This window comes from Ctenopharyngodon idella, chromosome 6 (genome assembly GCF_019924925.1).
Source record: "Ctenopharyngodon idella isolate HZGC_01 chromosome 6, HZGC01, whole genome shotgun sequence".
NCBI lineage: Eukaryota > Metazoa > Chordata > Actinopteri > Cypriniformes > Xenocyprididae > Ctenopharyngodon > Ctenopharyngodon idella.
In genome coordinates, this window is record NC_067225.1 from 25,223,251 (window position 1) to 25,237,868 (window position 14,618).

Below are 14,618 nucleotides of genomic sequence, written 5' to 3' on the forward strand. Positions count from 1 at the left end.
ATCCGGTTGGTGAGGTCTGAAAACGCGTTCTGATGACGGAAGTGATGTCTCGCGCTTATACTTCAATGAGGGCGAGACATCACTTCCGTTATCAGAGCACGTTCAGACCTCACCAACCGGATGCGCAAGGCATCATTTGTGTTCTACTGAAGAAACAAAGTCACCTACATCTTGGATGCCCTGGGGGTAAGCAGATAAACATCATCATTCATTTTTGGGTGAACTATCCCTTTAAATGTTAAATAACACAAATATACTGTATGTATTTAATTTTACATTATTAACCAATGACAGCTGCTGACCTTCGATGATCCAGTTCAACCATACAGGCTTGCCGAAAGGTTGGGGACGTATTGAAAGGTTTCTCATTGGTGAAAGCAGCTTCTTGTTGGCAACTTCATTGGCCAATCAGCATTAACCATACATATACGTCATTCCTTTAGATTGGAAGAAGATGGCAGTAAGACATGGTGTGATGCTAAAAGTAAATATGTATTTTACAATTAGGGCTGTCGATTTTACATGTTAATTTAGTGCAATTAATTATGGAAAAAAATAATGTGTTAAAATGATTAACGCATTTAATGCACCCCTCCTCTGCTAAGAACTGTACGTCATCTTACATTGCATGCAGGGCAACAACTGACTTTGTGATGAAGCCTATTAGAATGCAGTTATATGCCCCTAAAATTCAAGATATTATATTTATATCATATGATGTAGTTAAGCACTATCACATGAGCAAGAGTGCTGTTTTTTTCCTGAATATCTGCACGATTACAAATGTGATATTGATTTTATACAACAGTTCAATAAACAAGAAATTAATATTGTTACATTTTAGACACAATATTGTCTGTTTTTGCTCTATTTCACCAACAAAAAATAGTTCCAACAAAGCCATAGCAGATGTATTGTGCATCTCTGAGCAGCACACATCAGTGTTTCATTACTGAATAAATGTGCTTTTTAACGAAACGAGTGAGTGAATGATTCAGTGACACATTCATTAAGACAGCCTGTGTCTCAATGTGCATACTATCCATCCTAAATACTATGTGACATTAGTAATTTTCAGTACTATTTAGGACGGATAGGGTGGATTGTATGCACATTTGGATGCAGGGACGGTTTCATTTGTTTCATTCCTGAATGAATCAGCCATTTGAATGAATGAATGACTAAATGACTCATTCATTAAGACAGTGACTTGCCATCACCTACTGGCGGTTTTAGTTTCATATTTAGATCATCATTTCATTTTTTTAATCATTTCAAATTTCAATATTCAGTTGTTTCTAAAACCCATTAATACCCGTTTAAAACTCATTAATCTCAGAGCATTATTTATGCATTCATGCCACCGCTCTGAACTAAACAGTCTGTGTAAATAAACCTGTACAGTAATTGCCACTTCAGATGCAGTTTCTGAAAAAAAAAAAAGTTAGATTAAAATGTTTACTCATTTGACAGCACTACTTACAATAGCTTGTTAAAATACAATCATCATTTATTATTTTGTTTGCATTATATCTTGCAGGATTAGTCATTATTTTATCGTTGTTGATGACAGACATGTTACAGAGAGACAAAAACACTGACTGTATTAATTTGTATCAAAGCCTTCAGAGTTGCCAATTTGTATAATTGTCCGTTTGTGAACAAATAAATGAATGTATGTGTATATGTATATGAATGAATAAATGTTTTATTGGATAAATTTGGATGTGTGTTTTATCAAACACACACACTAAACAGTTTTTACTCATATACAAACAGCAGTCTACATTTTTATTATTCTGTGGTGAATGATTTATGATCAACCTTGTCAGGCAAAACATTTAGGTCTTAGTTTACATGCACTTTTAGCGAAAGTACAGAAAAACATTGTAAATCTGCTGTATTACAAGTGAAACAGTAGCCTAGAAAGAACAAAAAAATTAATTTCAAACTTATGAACAGCTTGTGCAACTCTAACAGTGTTATTTAAGAGACATTTGTATCCTTCGAATAAAATTGTAATTTGATTATTTATATTGACTACGATTACTGATACACTATAAGACCAAATCACTATAAGGCCAAAACAATAACTGCAAATCAAAATTATCTATACGTCAGACAGTTTTTAGCAAAAACTCACAGATTAGACTAAAAAAAACAAATGCAGAGAGAGAACTTTGCCTCAGGTCTGCCACACGCCACTGATAATGAATGGGTAAAGAAAGAGTAAATAATGGTGGACTGCGAATGTGAACCCTCGAAATCTTCTTTAGGTTATTCATTTATTTATTTCTTTTCCAAATGTCAGACTTGTCTGTATTGTGGGAGAATCTCGTACGAGTAATCACCAGAGAATATCCTCGGCTGAATGCGTTATGTAGAAAACGTCAGATGATACACTTTACCCAGTGGTCTGTCTCTCATGCACTTGACATTCAGTATTAGATTTTTTACGACCTTATCAAATGATTTGTTAGTGAACGATTTCATCAGCCCTGCCGTGTAGCCGAATAGGACTGCAGAGATTGTTTTCCTCGCTGATCAAAGTAATACAATGAAAACAAGGGTTGCGAGATATCTCTGTGCGCAGTGCTAAAGTAATAAAGAGCGGCTGAGTGTCAAGGAGATCTATTATACCTGGAGAAAGCTATACGTTAACATCTCAATGGGAGTTGTTTGGCTGGCGCAAGAGCCCCTTGAAGTAATCCTTGGTGGTTGTACTTTTTGTGTTTTTTTTGTGTGTGAGATGCATGAAAATGAATGTAGAAAGTACATAGAAGGCTATCATCAAAGACATGAATGGTGTTTGTATGTATGTGTGTTCTCAGTTGGGGAACCCAAGGAGACTTCACCACCACACACCCCCTGCCAGCGGTCAAAGTGAAGCTCTTCACAGAGAGCACAGGGGTTCTTGCCCTGGAGGACAAGGAGCTGGGCCGGGTAACACTCAGTCCTTCTTTTCTTTCTGGTGGCTTTAGACATCTGTCGTTCTGTTTGGGTTTTTTTGGAGTTTGTATGAGGTTGTTATGGTGGAGTTGTAGAAGTGACGTCTTACTTTGTAACTTTTGCTTTATTTTCCTGCTGATTGATGCCTGTGAATCTCCAGTCTTGAAAATCCCTGTAAAATAAACGAGAAGTTTGGCTTTTAAGGTGAACCTCTGTTTTTCTTACAGAGGTTATATTCTCAAAGAATGAAACAGCCTTCCTTTTAATTCATGAGTTAGAATTTGAATTGAATTAACCATGCCCCTCCAGATGTTGAATTGTTGTAATAAAACAAATGATTAACCAAATGATAATTAGCTTTGGCTAATTATGCCTGTTCATTAATTATGCCATGATAAGAACAATACTGTCAAAACAATTAAACACTGGCATCAAAACAGATAATTTTGTCCACGAATGTCCAAATTTTTTTCCAGATTAATTTAAATACAAAATAAGCAACAAAATTCCAATCTACTGGTTATATAATATGTTCTGGGAAATGGCATGTTTTTCTACATAAAAGCTATGTTATTAAACATAATAGAGACATACATTACCGTTCAAAAATTTGGGTTAGTACATTTTTTTTCTTTTATGAAAAATGAATATGTTTATTATCTGATAGATAGATAGATTCTGCATTTTTAAATTCAGATTTAAATTGCAGTTGTCCTTTACGTTTGCAACCTTAATTAGAACTCATGAATTGGAATTTTAAAAAAAACATTCTACATTCAAGGACTCAGAGGTCCTCTAATTATGAAATTGTTAACATGATTTTTGACCTTGACTAATGCTGGATGTTTGGTACATGGTTTTTAAATGTGTCTGTGTCTTCATCAAGACTGAGGTAGGCAGGCATCTCTAAGCATTCAACTCTAGCTAAGAAATAGTTTAAGGCAACTTATCAGAGAGAGAAGAGCGAATAAAAAAGCACAAGAGACAATATGAGAGAAACTGGCTCTTCTCTGATAAGGTGCCAAGAGAAGAGCTGCACAACTCTCAGTACACAGAGGCTTGAGCCAAAATTAATTGAATGTTGAGAATTTCACTGAATGTTGAGAGCTGACTGGCAAAGTAATATGTCATTATCAGCTCACACCCAGACTCAGGGATATTTTCCCACACCCACACAACCTGTTTATCCGTTTACTGAATGCTTCATGTGTGAAAATGTCTTAGCGTTTCTAGGGCAGACACTGGCTATAGGATTACATGTTAAAGGGACAGTTCACCCAAGAATGAAAGTTTTGTCCTGAAAGAAGGTCATACGGGTTCGGAAAGACATTTGGGCAAGTAAATAATGACAAAATTTTCATTTTGGGTATGCTGTTCCTTTTACTGGTGAGTGCTTTGTCTCTCAGTCAGTGCTTGTTCAGTGTGGTCTGATGAGTTGTGATCATAATAAAGGTTCTCTCGTGTTGAATGATTAGGTGGTTCTTCACCCAACTCCAAACAGCCCAAAGCAGGCAGAACTCCACAAGATGACTGTGACCAAGGCCTGCCCCGATCAAGATCTGAAGATCAAACTTGCCGTCCGCATGGACAAGCCTCAGAACATGAAGGCTTGTGGGTAAGGGATTTTGTGGGTACAGGAATACTTCTCTGTAAAAGTCTTCTGTTCATATGGAGATTACATTCTAAAACAGTATCATACACATATAACGTCTTTTGTTTCATGATTAAATGAAACAAAAGTTTGGGGTCGTTAAGAAGTTTTTGAAAGAAGTGTCTTATGCTCACCAAGGCTACATTTATTTGATCAAAAATACAGTAAACCTGTAATATTGTGACATTATTGCAATTTAAAATAACTGTATATTTTAAAATGTAACTCATTTATTTGATGGTAAAGCTGGATTTTCAGCAGTGTTGCTTAATCCTTCAGAAATAATTTCTGTTAAAAAACAGTTTTGCTGCTTGATATTTTTGTGTAAACTGTAATTTTTTCAGGATTCTCTGATGAACAAAAAGTTTAAAAGAGCAGCATTTATTTGAAATAGATTATTTTTTTATTATAAATTCTTTATAAAAGTCTTTACTATCATTTTTGATCAATTTAATGCATCCTTGTTGAATAAAAGTAATAATTTCTTTAAAAAAATCTTATTGACCCCACACTTTTGAACGGTAGTGTATGAGTTTAAATTAATGAAGTAATATACTGATGAAGCCTGTGATTATTCCATCAGGTATTTATGGGCTGTTGGCAAAAATGTTTGGAAACGCTGGAAAAAGCGCTTCTTTGTCCTGGTCCAGGTATATCTTTTTATACATTAAAATTGTGAGTGAAGAATAGTTTGGTTTGACTTTGTAATTCCACGTGATACTCTGAAGTTCAGTGTTTTTAGTGTCTTGATGAACCATGTACAATTTTAGGTAGTGTATATGACACATATTTACCTAATGCTTTCATATTAAGCATTTTAATACTATATATTTCTCTTTTGCTATAGGTAAGTCAGTATACCTTTGCCATGTGCAGCTATCGAGAGAAGAAGTCAGAACCACAGGAGCTGCTGCAGTTAGATGGCTATACTGTGGACTACACTGACCCACAGCCAGGTAATACCCTCGCATTCACAGATTACTCTTTATTTACCACTCCTTAATGAAACTATTCTCAGTTTCTGGTTGTCAAACGTTAGTGGAATATGTCCATAGTAAATGTAAAAAAAAAAAAAACTACATCTTTGTTTACACCTGTGTGCACCTGACTTCATACATCTAGCATAATTTCAGATTTGCAGATGCTTTGAAATTTTGTTTATAATGCAGCTAAAGTGCATTTTTAAGTGTATCTTCCACTGACAAAATGAATGTACGTGAATTTGACATTTTTTTTCTGTGTGTGCAGGTCTGGATGGAGGCCGGGCTTTTTTCAATGCAGTGAAGGAGGGTGACACTGTGATCTTTGCCAGTGATGATGAGCAGGACCGCATCCTATGGGTGCAGGCCATGTATCGAGCTACTGGCCAATCACACAAACCTGTCCCGCCCACCCAGGTCCAGAAACTGAATTCTAAGAGCGGAGCTGCGGCACAGATGGACGCCCCCATCTCTCAGTTCTGTAAGTACACATACCAGTAAAGCATTTCATTACACTGTCAATCAGGATAAAAATTGACTGAAGCTGAGATGGCAAGTAAATTAAATACATAGCAAGGCTTGTTAATCTCCATCTTTATAAACCGGTGACGTTCTGTTATTTAGGCCCTCAACCACTTACTTACAGTGACATTGTTCTCATGACAACATGTCACAAAGCAGATAGTTATTAATAAATGAATTCAGGTTGTTGTCAGGTTGAGTTAGTAACTCATGATGTCATAGTGATGTCACCTTGCACTCTCAGCACACTGCACAAGTAGCAGGAAAAGGTAAGAGAAGTGTGTATAGTGGAGCAATGTGTTTATTTCAATGTCCATGTCTTCGTTTCTGCCCGTACGCAATCCTGATTAGCTTTAACAACCGCGTGTAAGAATTTTCAGCAAATTTAAAATAGTTAAAATAATTTAAATTGGTCAATTTTTTCTATAAAGATACCCAAAAATGAAAATTATGACATCTTTTACTCACCCTCATGTTGTTTAAAACTCTTTCTTCTGCAGAACACATACATTTTTGTCTGTTTCTCACACAAAGCTATTATATGGCTTCAGAAGATTTGGAAATTAAACTTGAACCCTGTTTATTTGCAGGCAAAACAGTTTTCATATTTTGTCCTTTTGTGTCCCACAGAAGAAAGAAAGTTCTAGGAGTTTGGAATGACATGAGAATCAGTAAATAATGACAGAATTTTCATTTTTGGGTGTACTGTGCCTTTAAGACTTAAATGGCAAATAAGATTCTGCCACAAATATTCTCATCAGTAATTGAAACACCTGTTTAAATTATATAAAAAAAATAGTACTTTACACTAATATCAAGTCACTTTGAAGCATCTAAATAATAATAGATCCTGCTATTCAGAACCTTGTCTTTTGGTGTGCACCTACTTCAGCATCTGTCCATAGCAATGTCTTATATCACAAAATGTCTCTTAACAGAATTTATACACTGTTAAAATAAGTTCAATAAAATATAGCTCATGTTTTAACCTCATACAAAATCTAAAGGTAGAGGTTCTGTGTTGTTTTTCCATTGATTTATTTGTCCTGTTTGTGAATGTTTCTTGTGGTCAGATGATTCCCTCACAAGTTCAGATGCCATTCAATTTTCTCACTATAAGACAGACCCTCTCCCCTCTGAAACATTATTACACTGTGTAAATGTTTCACCCTCCACCTTAACACACCCCAGGTGGTCTTGAATGGCACAGAGTAGTGGAATATAACATGCTGTACACACACCCACGAGCAAACATTCCTTTGCTGCAGAAGGTTTTCACAGATTCTAGAATACTATGAAGGTTCTAACAACAGATTTTTTCATATGTATATAGAATATACATCAATTACTCTGATTGAATACAGAGTACATGTATCATAATAACATGCAATGATTTAAGGTAATATTAAAAGGGAAATGGATACCCACGGGGAGTTTTGGTAACACTTTACAATAAGATTCACTTTACTTAATGCTTTAGTTATCATGGTCATTAATCTATGTTAATGTTAATTTAAATACACAGTTGTTCATTATTATTTCATGTTCATTCATTATACCTGACTATTGTTAATTCATACAACTGTTACTTAAAATGTATGTGTATGTAGAGATAAACATTAAAGGGTTAGTTCACCCAAAAATGAAATTTCTGTCATTAAGTACTCACCCTCATGTCGTCCCAAACCCGTAAGACTTTCTTTAGTCTTTTTTTCGGAATACAAATTAAGATATTTTTGATGAAATCCAAGGGTATCTGATCCACACGTAGGCAGCAGCGACATTGCACCTTTTGAGGTCCAGAAAGGTACTAAAGACATTGTTAAAACCGGCGACGTGACTGGTGGTCAGCATCAGCATCACACACATGCGTCGTGCTGCTCACGTGACCAGAGCCGGCCAATACTGAGCCGCCATTCAGACGTAAACACTAGGGATGCAACTAACGATTATTTTGATAATCGATTAGTTGGCCGATTATTTTTTCGATTAATCGGATAAAAATCCTTTTTTTTTTTTTTTTTTTTTATTGACAAAAAACACACTATTGCACATCCTGCCCAATGTACAAACAAATGTGCCAATTGAATGCTATGAAAACATACAGTGTTTAATTTATTAGACTATCTGTCATAATAAAGAGAGAACACAAATATTTTAGGAATTTATCAAAAACTTGTTTAAAACTAAAAATGTTATTGCCATTTATTAGGCAAATACTGAAACAACTAAAAAGTCATTTTTCACATATAATATCCAAAAAACAATAACAGTCTCTGTTATTGACTGTAATTGGGCATCTTAAAAAGAAAAAGACAACTATAAAGTGCTTTACTTTTTTTTCCTGCCTTTCTTGTAAAACAGTAAAATCGAAAATTCATGGATAACATCAATAATTATATTGTGTGAATTTGTAATATTTACAGATAAGGATATAGCCGTAGTATGAACGTTTTGCACAGTGGACGCACATGCATTTGCCAAAGCGCCTGACAGGGCAAGCCATTACGCTAATGAATTAGCTTAAAGCTTAAAATAAAGAATTCTCATGTTTTGGGCAGCTTGGATCACGTACCTTTCCTGCAGCTGCTCAATCTGTGTCCTTCAAGATTTTTAGATGCATTTTTGCCAATAGAAATGCGTTATTCGGTGCTGTAATTTGACGTGACTGGAAGAAGTTTTCAGTGCACGGTAGACAGACCTGACTAAACGAGAATCGTTGTCAATGATTTTCATTATCGATTATTATCAATTTTATCGAATAGTTGTTGCAGCCCTAATAAACAATGAAGCTCTGCAACAAAAATAGAGTAGCAGTATGACAGGGGACAGAGGAATTTGTTGAATAAAGTCATTATTTTTGTTCTGTTTTTGAGCACAAAATGTATTCTCGTCGCTTCATAACATTAAGGTTGAACCACTGTAGTCATGTCGCCGGGTTTAACAATGTCTTTAGTACCTTTCTGGACCTCAAAAGGTACAATGTCGTTGCTGCCTATGTGTGGATCAGAAACCCTCAGATTTCATCAAAAATATATTAATTTGTGTTCCGAAGACAAACAAAGGTCTTACAGGTTTGGGACGACATGAGGGTGTGTACTTAATGACAGAAATTTCATTTTTGGGTGAACTAACCCTTTTTACATGTAGATAAATACATGCTTAAAATGTATTGTTGATTTTATTTTTAATGAATATTTCAGCATATACTTTATTGTAAAGTGTTAGCGATGTTTTTGTACTTTTGAAAGCAATGACATTTCAGGGTAGGCTGACAGTCTGAATTTTTTTCATACTTTAAAATGTTAACTTTTAAATGGTGACTGGATTTATTCTGCAAGCAATTTATATGCTCATTTGTTTTTACCGGATTCAGTACCTTCATAGAATCATTTTAGAAGCTGATACTGGCATCAAATACACATTTGACCAGCATTCAAATATATGTCTGAAGGTAAGTGTATTTGCCAGTACAGTATTAGTAAATGTTCCAGTGATCTAGTTGAGTCTGATTTAGATTGTATCAGTGTTTGGCAATCCAGTGAGAATCCTGTCAAAATCAGCTGCAGCAGAGCACAACATAATACACCGAAATATAGTCTTCTTTCTTTCTTTCTTTCTTTCTTTCTTTCTTTCTTTCTTTCTTTCACTACTCGATCTGACCTCCCACCAGTTCAAACTGCACTATCATGTCGGTACAGGTCGTTGTATTTTACGTTGTGTTTTTTCTTCGTTCATGCTTTGCTTGTACCCTTCTTTAGTCCTGCAGCTGTAGTGGAGTCAGGGTTTTCGTGTCTGCTTTTTCCTTCAGCCTTGTTGCTAGTCTTTATGTTATTCTGGTTTGTCCCTTCTTACCCTGCTGTCTTCTAGCTGGACTCAAGGGTAAGTGCTAACCTGTTAGCTAGCACCAGTCAGATAATCCTAAAACCATTATCTGACCTATGCAACGTGCTCTCTTTATCCTTTTTCTCTCGTTCTTTTTCTCCTCCTTTCAAATCTCACTCCTCATGCTTTAGACCTAAGTAGATTATTTTACTTTTCCGTTGAACTTTTTTTGATGATGGTTAAAACTACAAACTTTCATTATTCTTGCCAGTTTAGGTTGCATGTAAATAATAGTGCTTATTATTTAGCTAAGTTAATATGGTTTATGATTTATTTGCATAATTGCCTTCTCTACATAAACATCACTAGCATCACAAGACCCCTCAGAGTAAAGTAAAAGATGGGGTTTGACTTGTTCTATTGGTTACATAAACTAAAGGATTTGGTGGCATTTCATTCTAAAAATGTGATTGCTAAACTTATGAGACAATTCAGAGTTTATTTTGTCACCTAAATGACAATGAATGTGTTTGGATTGACTGACTAAGTCAAGTTTGACAATCAATTCTGTCTACAGTAACAGCAGCAGTGAAGCACTGTACATTTTTTTGACTACTTGGACTTTACTCTCGAGGGTTCAGTTGCCTTTCAACTGATTTCTTTATTTTTGAATTTGAGCTTCACAAGAGTTGGCAAATATGTAAGTGGAGTATTCTGAATGCCAATGTGAAGGAGCAGGCACTGCCGTCCCTCCTCACCAAGAAATACTCCTAATTATCTTTCGTCCGGAGGAAATGGGCCTCTTTGAAGTAGTCCCTAAACCCAATGTAGAACTTAGCAAAGATATAGTTCATTATTTGCACCTGTGTGTGTTTGCCCTTATACTGCTTGAGTAGGTGAGCATTTTGATGTCATGTTATCCATTCAGATGCTGATGGAAAGACAAGTTCATTTTCTTCCTTTTTGATTATTCTCCATTCTTTTACAGAGAATGAATTAATTACTTTTTAGCCTTTGTTGGCTTCCTGCTAAAGCCGTGTATCTGCACTAGAACAGTAATGCTAGCCTGTTGGCATGCCACTGAAGTGGCTTGCTTGTCAGTGTGCTCAGCAAACCTTATGAATACACTGAAAATTTCTCCAGTATTGTCAACTTGCAAATGCTAAGAGAAAAATACGGAATGCTAATAGATAGGCAAGCGGAAAATGTTACTGCAGTTTTTTTTTCTTGCATGACATTGGAAAGCGCAGTGGAGTGTCTCACTGTGTTCCTGCATGTAAAAGACATCCATTTTCAATGAAATATCATACCTATGTAACCATTAAAAAAGCATTAGGAGTTATTTTATAGTAGTAAAATAATATTAATACCAGGGTAGGAAATGGTTCCTAGCTTATTAGTATCCCCATAAGTCCTAGTCTTATTTGAATGCAGCACAGTGGTTTGTGCATAAGCCGATTCAAAACTGTGGAATGTGGAAGTACATTATTTTAATTAATGTATAATTATGAAATGTAAAAATGCAAATGAATTAGGCACATCCTTTAATCCCATAGGTTTACCCTGTAATTAGGACACCTTTTCTTATTTCTTCCCTTCAGTTCCACGGTTCATATAGCTCACATAATCTGTTATGCAGTTTTACACTTCCTTTTTCTCATTTCTTTATTCTGAGTTGCTCAATTATAAGGCTTCTTTGCCATTCATTCTGATGTTTATTTTTTCTCAGTTTGTCCGTTGTCTATCCTAGCTCATTTCCTTACTGAGTTCTTCATTCCTACAATCCCGTGTCTTTTCCTGTGCCTCTATTCTTTCTTTTTTGTCCTCTCTTTTAGTTTAGTCTACGTCTTTATAATTGTAGCAATGTTTACTTGGCTAAAGGATAACAGAACTTGATACAAGTTCCTCTAATTAAGCAGATCCAGATAGTATTTATTTGTTTTTGCACTTTATTTTTAGCCATATGTATTCATAAAAAAGGTGTTTGATTATAGTTGTTATCTAGACACATGCCTTAATCATTGGTGTAGCACGATGCACATTCTTTCCTCACATTTTCTCTCATTAGAGCACCTCATCACTGCACAGATTTAGATTCTATCATTCTGTTTCTAGTACCGAATAAAAGTTATATATTAAAGTATAACTTAACGTTTCTTCTACTACTTTCTCAAGCATGTGCATAGAACTACATAAACTACATAGTAGTTTTGTCAAAAGTACTTCGGTACCAAGTCGGTACTGAAATGTTCAAAATGTGACGATAACAGCATTTCCCTCTAGCATTCTGAGCGCTGTTGAGTGGATTCTTAAACACCTCTGATTGGCCATTGTGTTCATGCGCTCAACAGATATCAAACGCTCCTGTGTGTATCTGTTTAACTGCTCAGTGAAAAACGTCAAACATTCTTGCGTCTAATTACATCATGTTTTTGAAGCGCTGATCATTGTAGCGAATCACAGACATGTCTGTTGAGCGTGTGAACACAGTGGTCAATCAGAGGTGTTTAAGAATCCACTCAACAGTGCTCAAAATGCTAGGGAAATGCTGGTATCTTCACATTTTTAAAATTTCAGTACCGACTTGATACCGAAGTCGGTACTTTTGACAACACTACTACATAGACTATATAGCTGATTTTGGTTACATTTAACCTATAACATTAAGCATATTAAAGAACCCATGAAATAAAAAATATTAAGCAGCACAACTGTTTTCAATAATAATAATAATAATAATAATAATAAGTGTTTCTTGAGTAGCAAATCAGCACATTAGAATGATTTCTAAAGGATCATGTGAGGCTGAAGACTGACAATTCAGCTTTGCATCACAGGAATAAATTACATTTTAAAATATATTAAATTAGGAAACTTTTTTAAATTACTGTTTTAACTGTTTTTTTGATCAAATAAATGTACCCTTGTTGAGCATAAGAGACTTCTTTTAGAAAACATTAAACCCCCAGACTTTTGAACGGTAGTGTATATGCTAGTAAATATTTAGACAAAAAAAAAAAAACTTGTAACAGTATTAATTCTTTTAAAGGAAAACAGAGCAAAAATATTCATGACTCATGCTGTACCGTACATATTTTTATCTAATCAAATGGTTCTCTAGAATGAAAAAGTAAATTGTGCTTGTCAGGCCATTTCATGGGGTCTTTAAATATTATCTTAGAGATAACTTTTGAGTACTTTTGTAGACTTAGTTGTTGCTGTTGCACTATTAAATCACATTAGAAAATACCAGGTTAGTTAATTATAATATATCAAAAATGAAACATATCACCCCTAATTTCTTTTTTGGCATTTGTACTTTTACAAGCACACAATCCATCTTCTTTCTTAAAACGAGTGACATTAATCAATTGCGAATGGCAGAATCTATTGTATTCATGTTAAAGAAACTACATTTGGAATTGCGCCACTTCCTCAAAGCCATCGGTGGCTTTTACGTTCCAAAGCTTTTGATTGAGAGAACAGGAAGAGACCACGCCCTGATCAGCTCATGCATGCACGTCCAGAATGAATGTGAGCTGAGGGTTATCACTCAGTTCCACATTTGCTAGGTCCGATTGAACTCTGCTTGACTTTTGCTGCAAGTTGACAATGTGAAAGCTCAATGTCCTTGATTTGCCATAAAGGGCTCATTCTAGGTGTTTAGTTTTTTTGTGGTGAGAGGAGAACAATTCATTCTCCTTGCTGTTTGCTAATTTCCTCTTCCTTGAACCCACCCCCTCTCCCTTCCTCTCCCATGAATGGCTGGAATAGATGCTGACAGAGCACAGAAGCACGGCATGGATGAGTTTATCTCAGCTAACCCATGTAGCTTTGATCATGCCTCATTGTTCGAGATGGTGCAGAGGCTCACGTTGGACCACAGGCTAAATGACAACTTTGCATGTCTGGTAAGTGGTGACTTTTTTTTTTCTGCTGACTTAAATGCTGTTTTCAGCAGTGATAATAAAAAGAAATGTTTCTTGAGCACCAAATCAATTTGTCGAGCACACATCCCTTTTTCACAGACATCCCTAGAAAGTTTGTAGTTCGGTCAGATATGGCAGTAGCATAGAGAGTAAAACGAGGAGCATATTACTAACGTTAACTGACGGTAAAGAGAGAAAGAGAGAGTGCTTGAACAGACAAATTCCCACAAAATTATGTCTAAATGCCTCTATAGGCAAATATCCTTGTGAAACATAATCGGTTATGTCTTAAGTGAACGTAAACAGTTGAAAAAGAAAATGCGTGTGTAACAGTATGTTGGTTACCTGCAGCTCTTAAAGTGACAGCAGCCTAATAAACCTACTGCTGTCTTTGTCCTCAATGTTAATCTAACAACAAAAGACAAAGAGAAAATCACTCACTGCTCTTGACTGGATGAGCCCTGCTGGAGCAGCTCTAAATATTTACTGTGCTATTAAATTAAAGATAAAATATGATAGAGCAATAATATGAAAAGTGAAAGTAACAGTAGCTCCAATACATTTTAACAGGCATAATTAGGCATGAAAAATAACTGAAGGAAATATCTATTTGCTAAGCCAACTAATTTGATTCATATTCTTTTGGTTTCTCTGCCCAATATTTTTAAAAATTAAAAACACAATGAATATACAGGCTCAGTACTCTGTAATGTCAAGTGCTAAAAATAAAAGTATCATTCTGGAAAAAGTGGTATTGGTGCA

General features: G+C 35.4%; 1 protein-coding gene across 16 annotated transcripts in view; it reads left to right on the forward strand.

The window, feature by feature from the left end:
* The window catches only part of cadpsb (Ca2+-dependent activator protein for secretion b), an 85,579-nt gene that overhangs the window by 45,293 nt on the left and 25,668 nt on the right, over positions 1 to 14,618 (forward strand). For all 16 annotated transcript variants that reach the window (XM_051896502.1, XM_051896504.1, XM_051896507.1 and 13 more), the window contains exons 7-12: positions 2,832 to 2,943; positions 4,425 to 4,564; positions 5,184 to 5,250; positions 5,448 to 5,556; positions 5,849 to 6,061; positions 13,702 to 13,838. In XM_051896502.1, the coding sequence (XP_051752462.1) occupies positions 2,832 to 2,943; positions 4,425 to 4,564; positions 5,184 to 5,250; positions 5,448 to 5,556; positions 5,849 to 6,061; positions 13,702 to 13,838 (778 nt within the window). The remainder of the gene's footprint in view (positions 1 to 2,831; positions 2,944 to 4,424; positions 4,565 to 5,183; positions 5,251 to 5,447; positions 5,557 to 5,848; positions 6,062 to 13,701; positions 13,839 to 14,618) is intronic.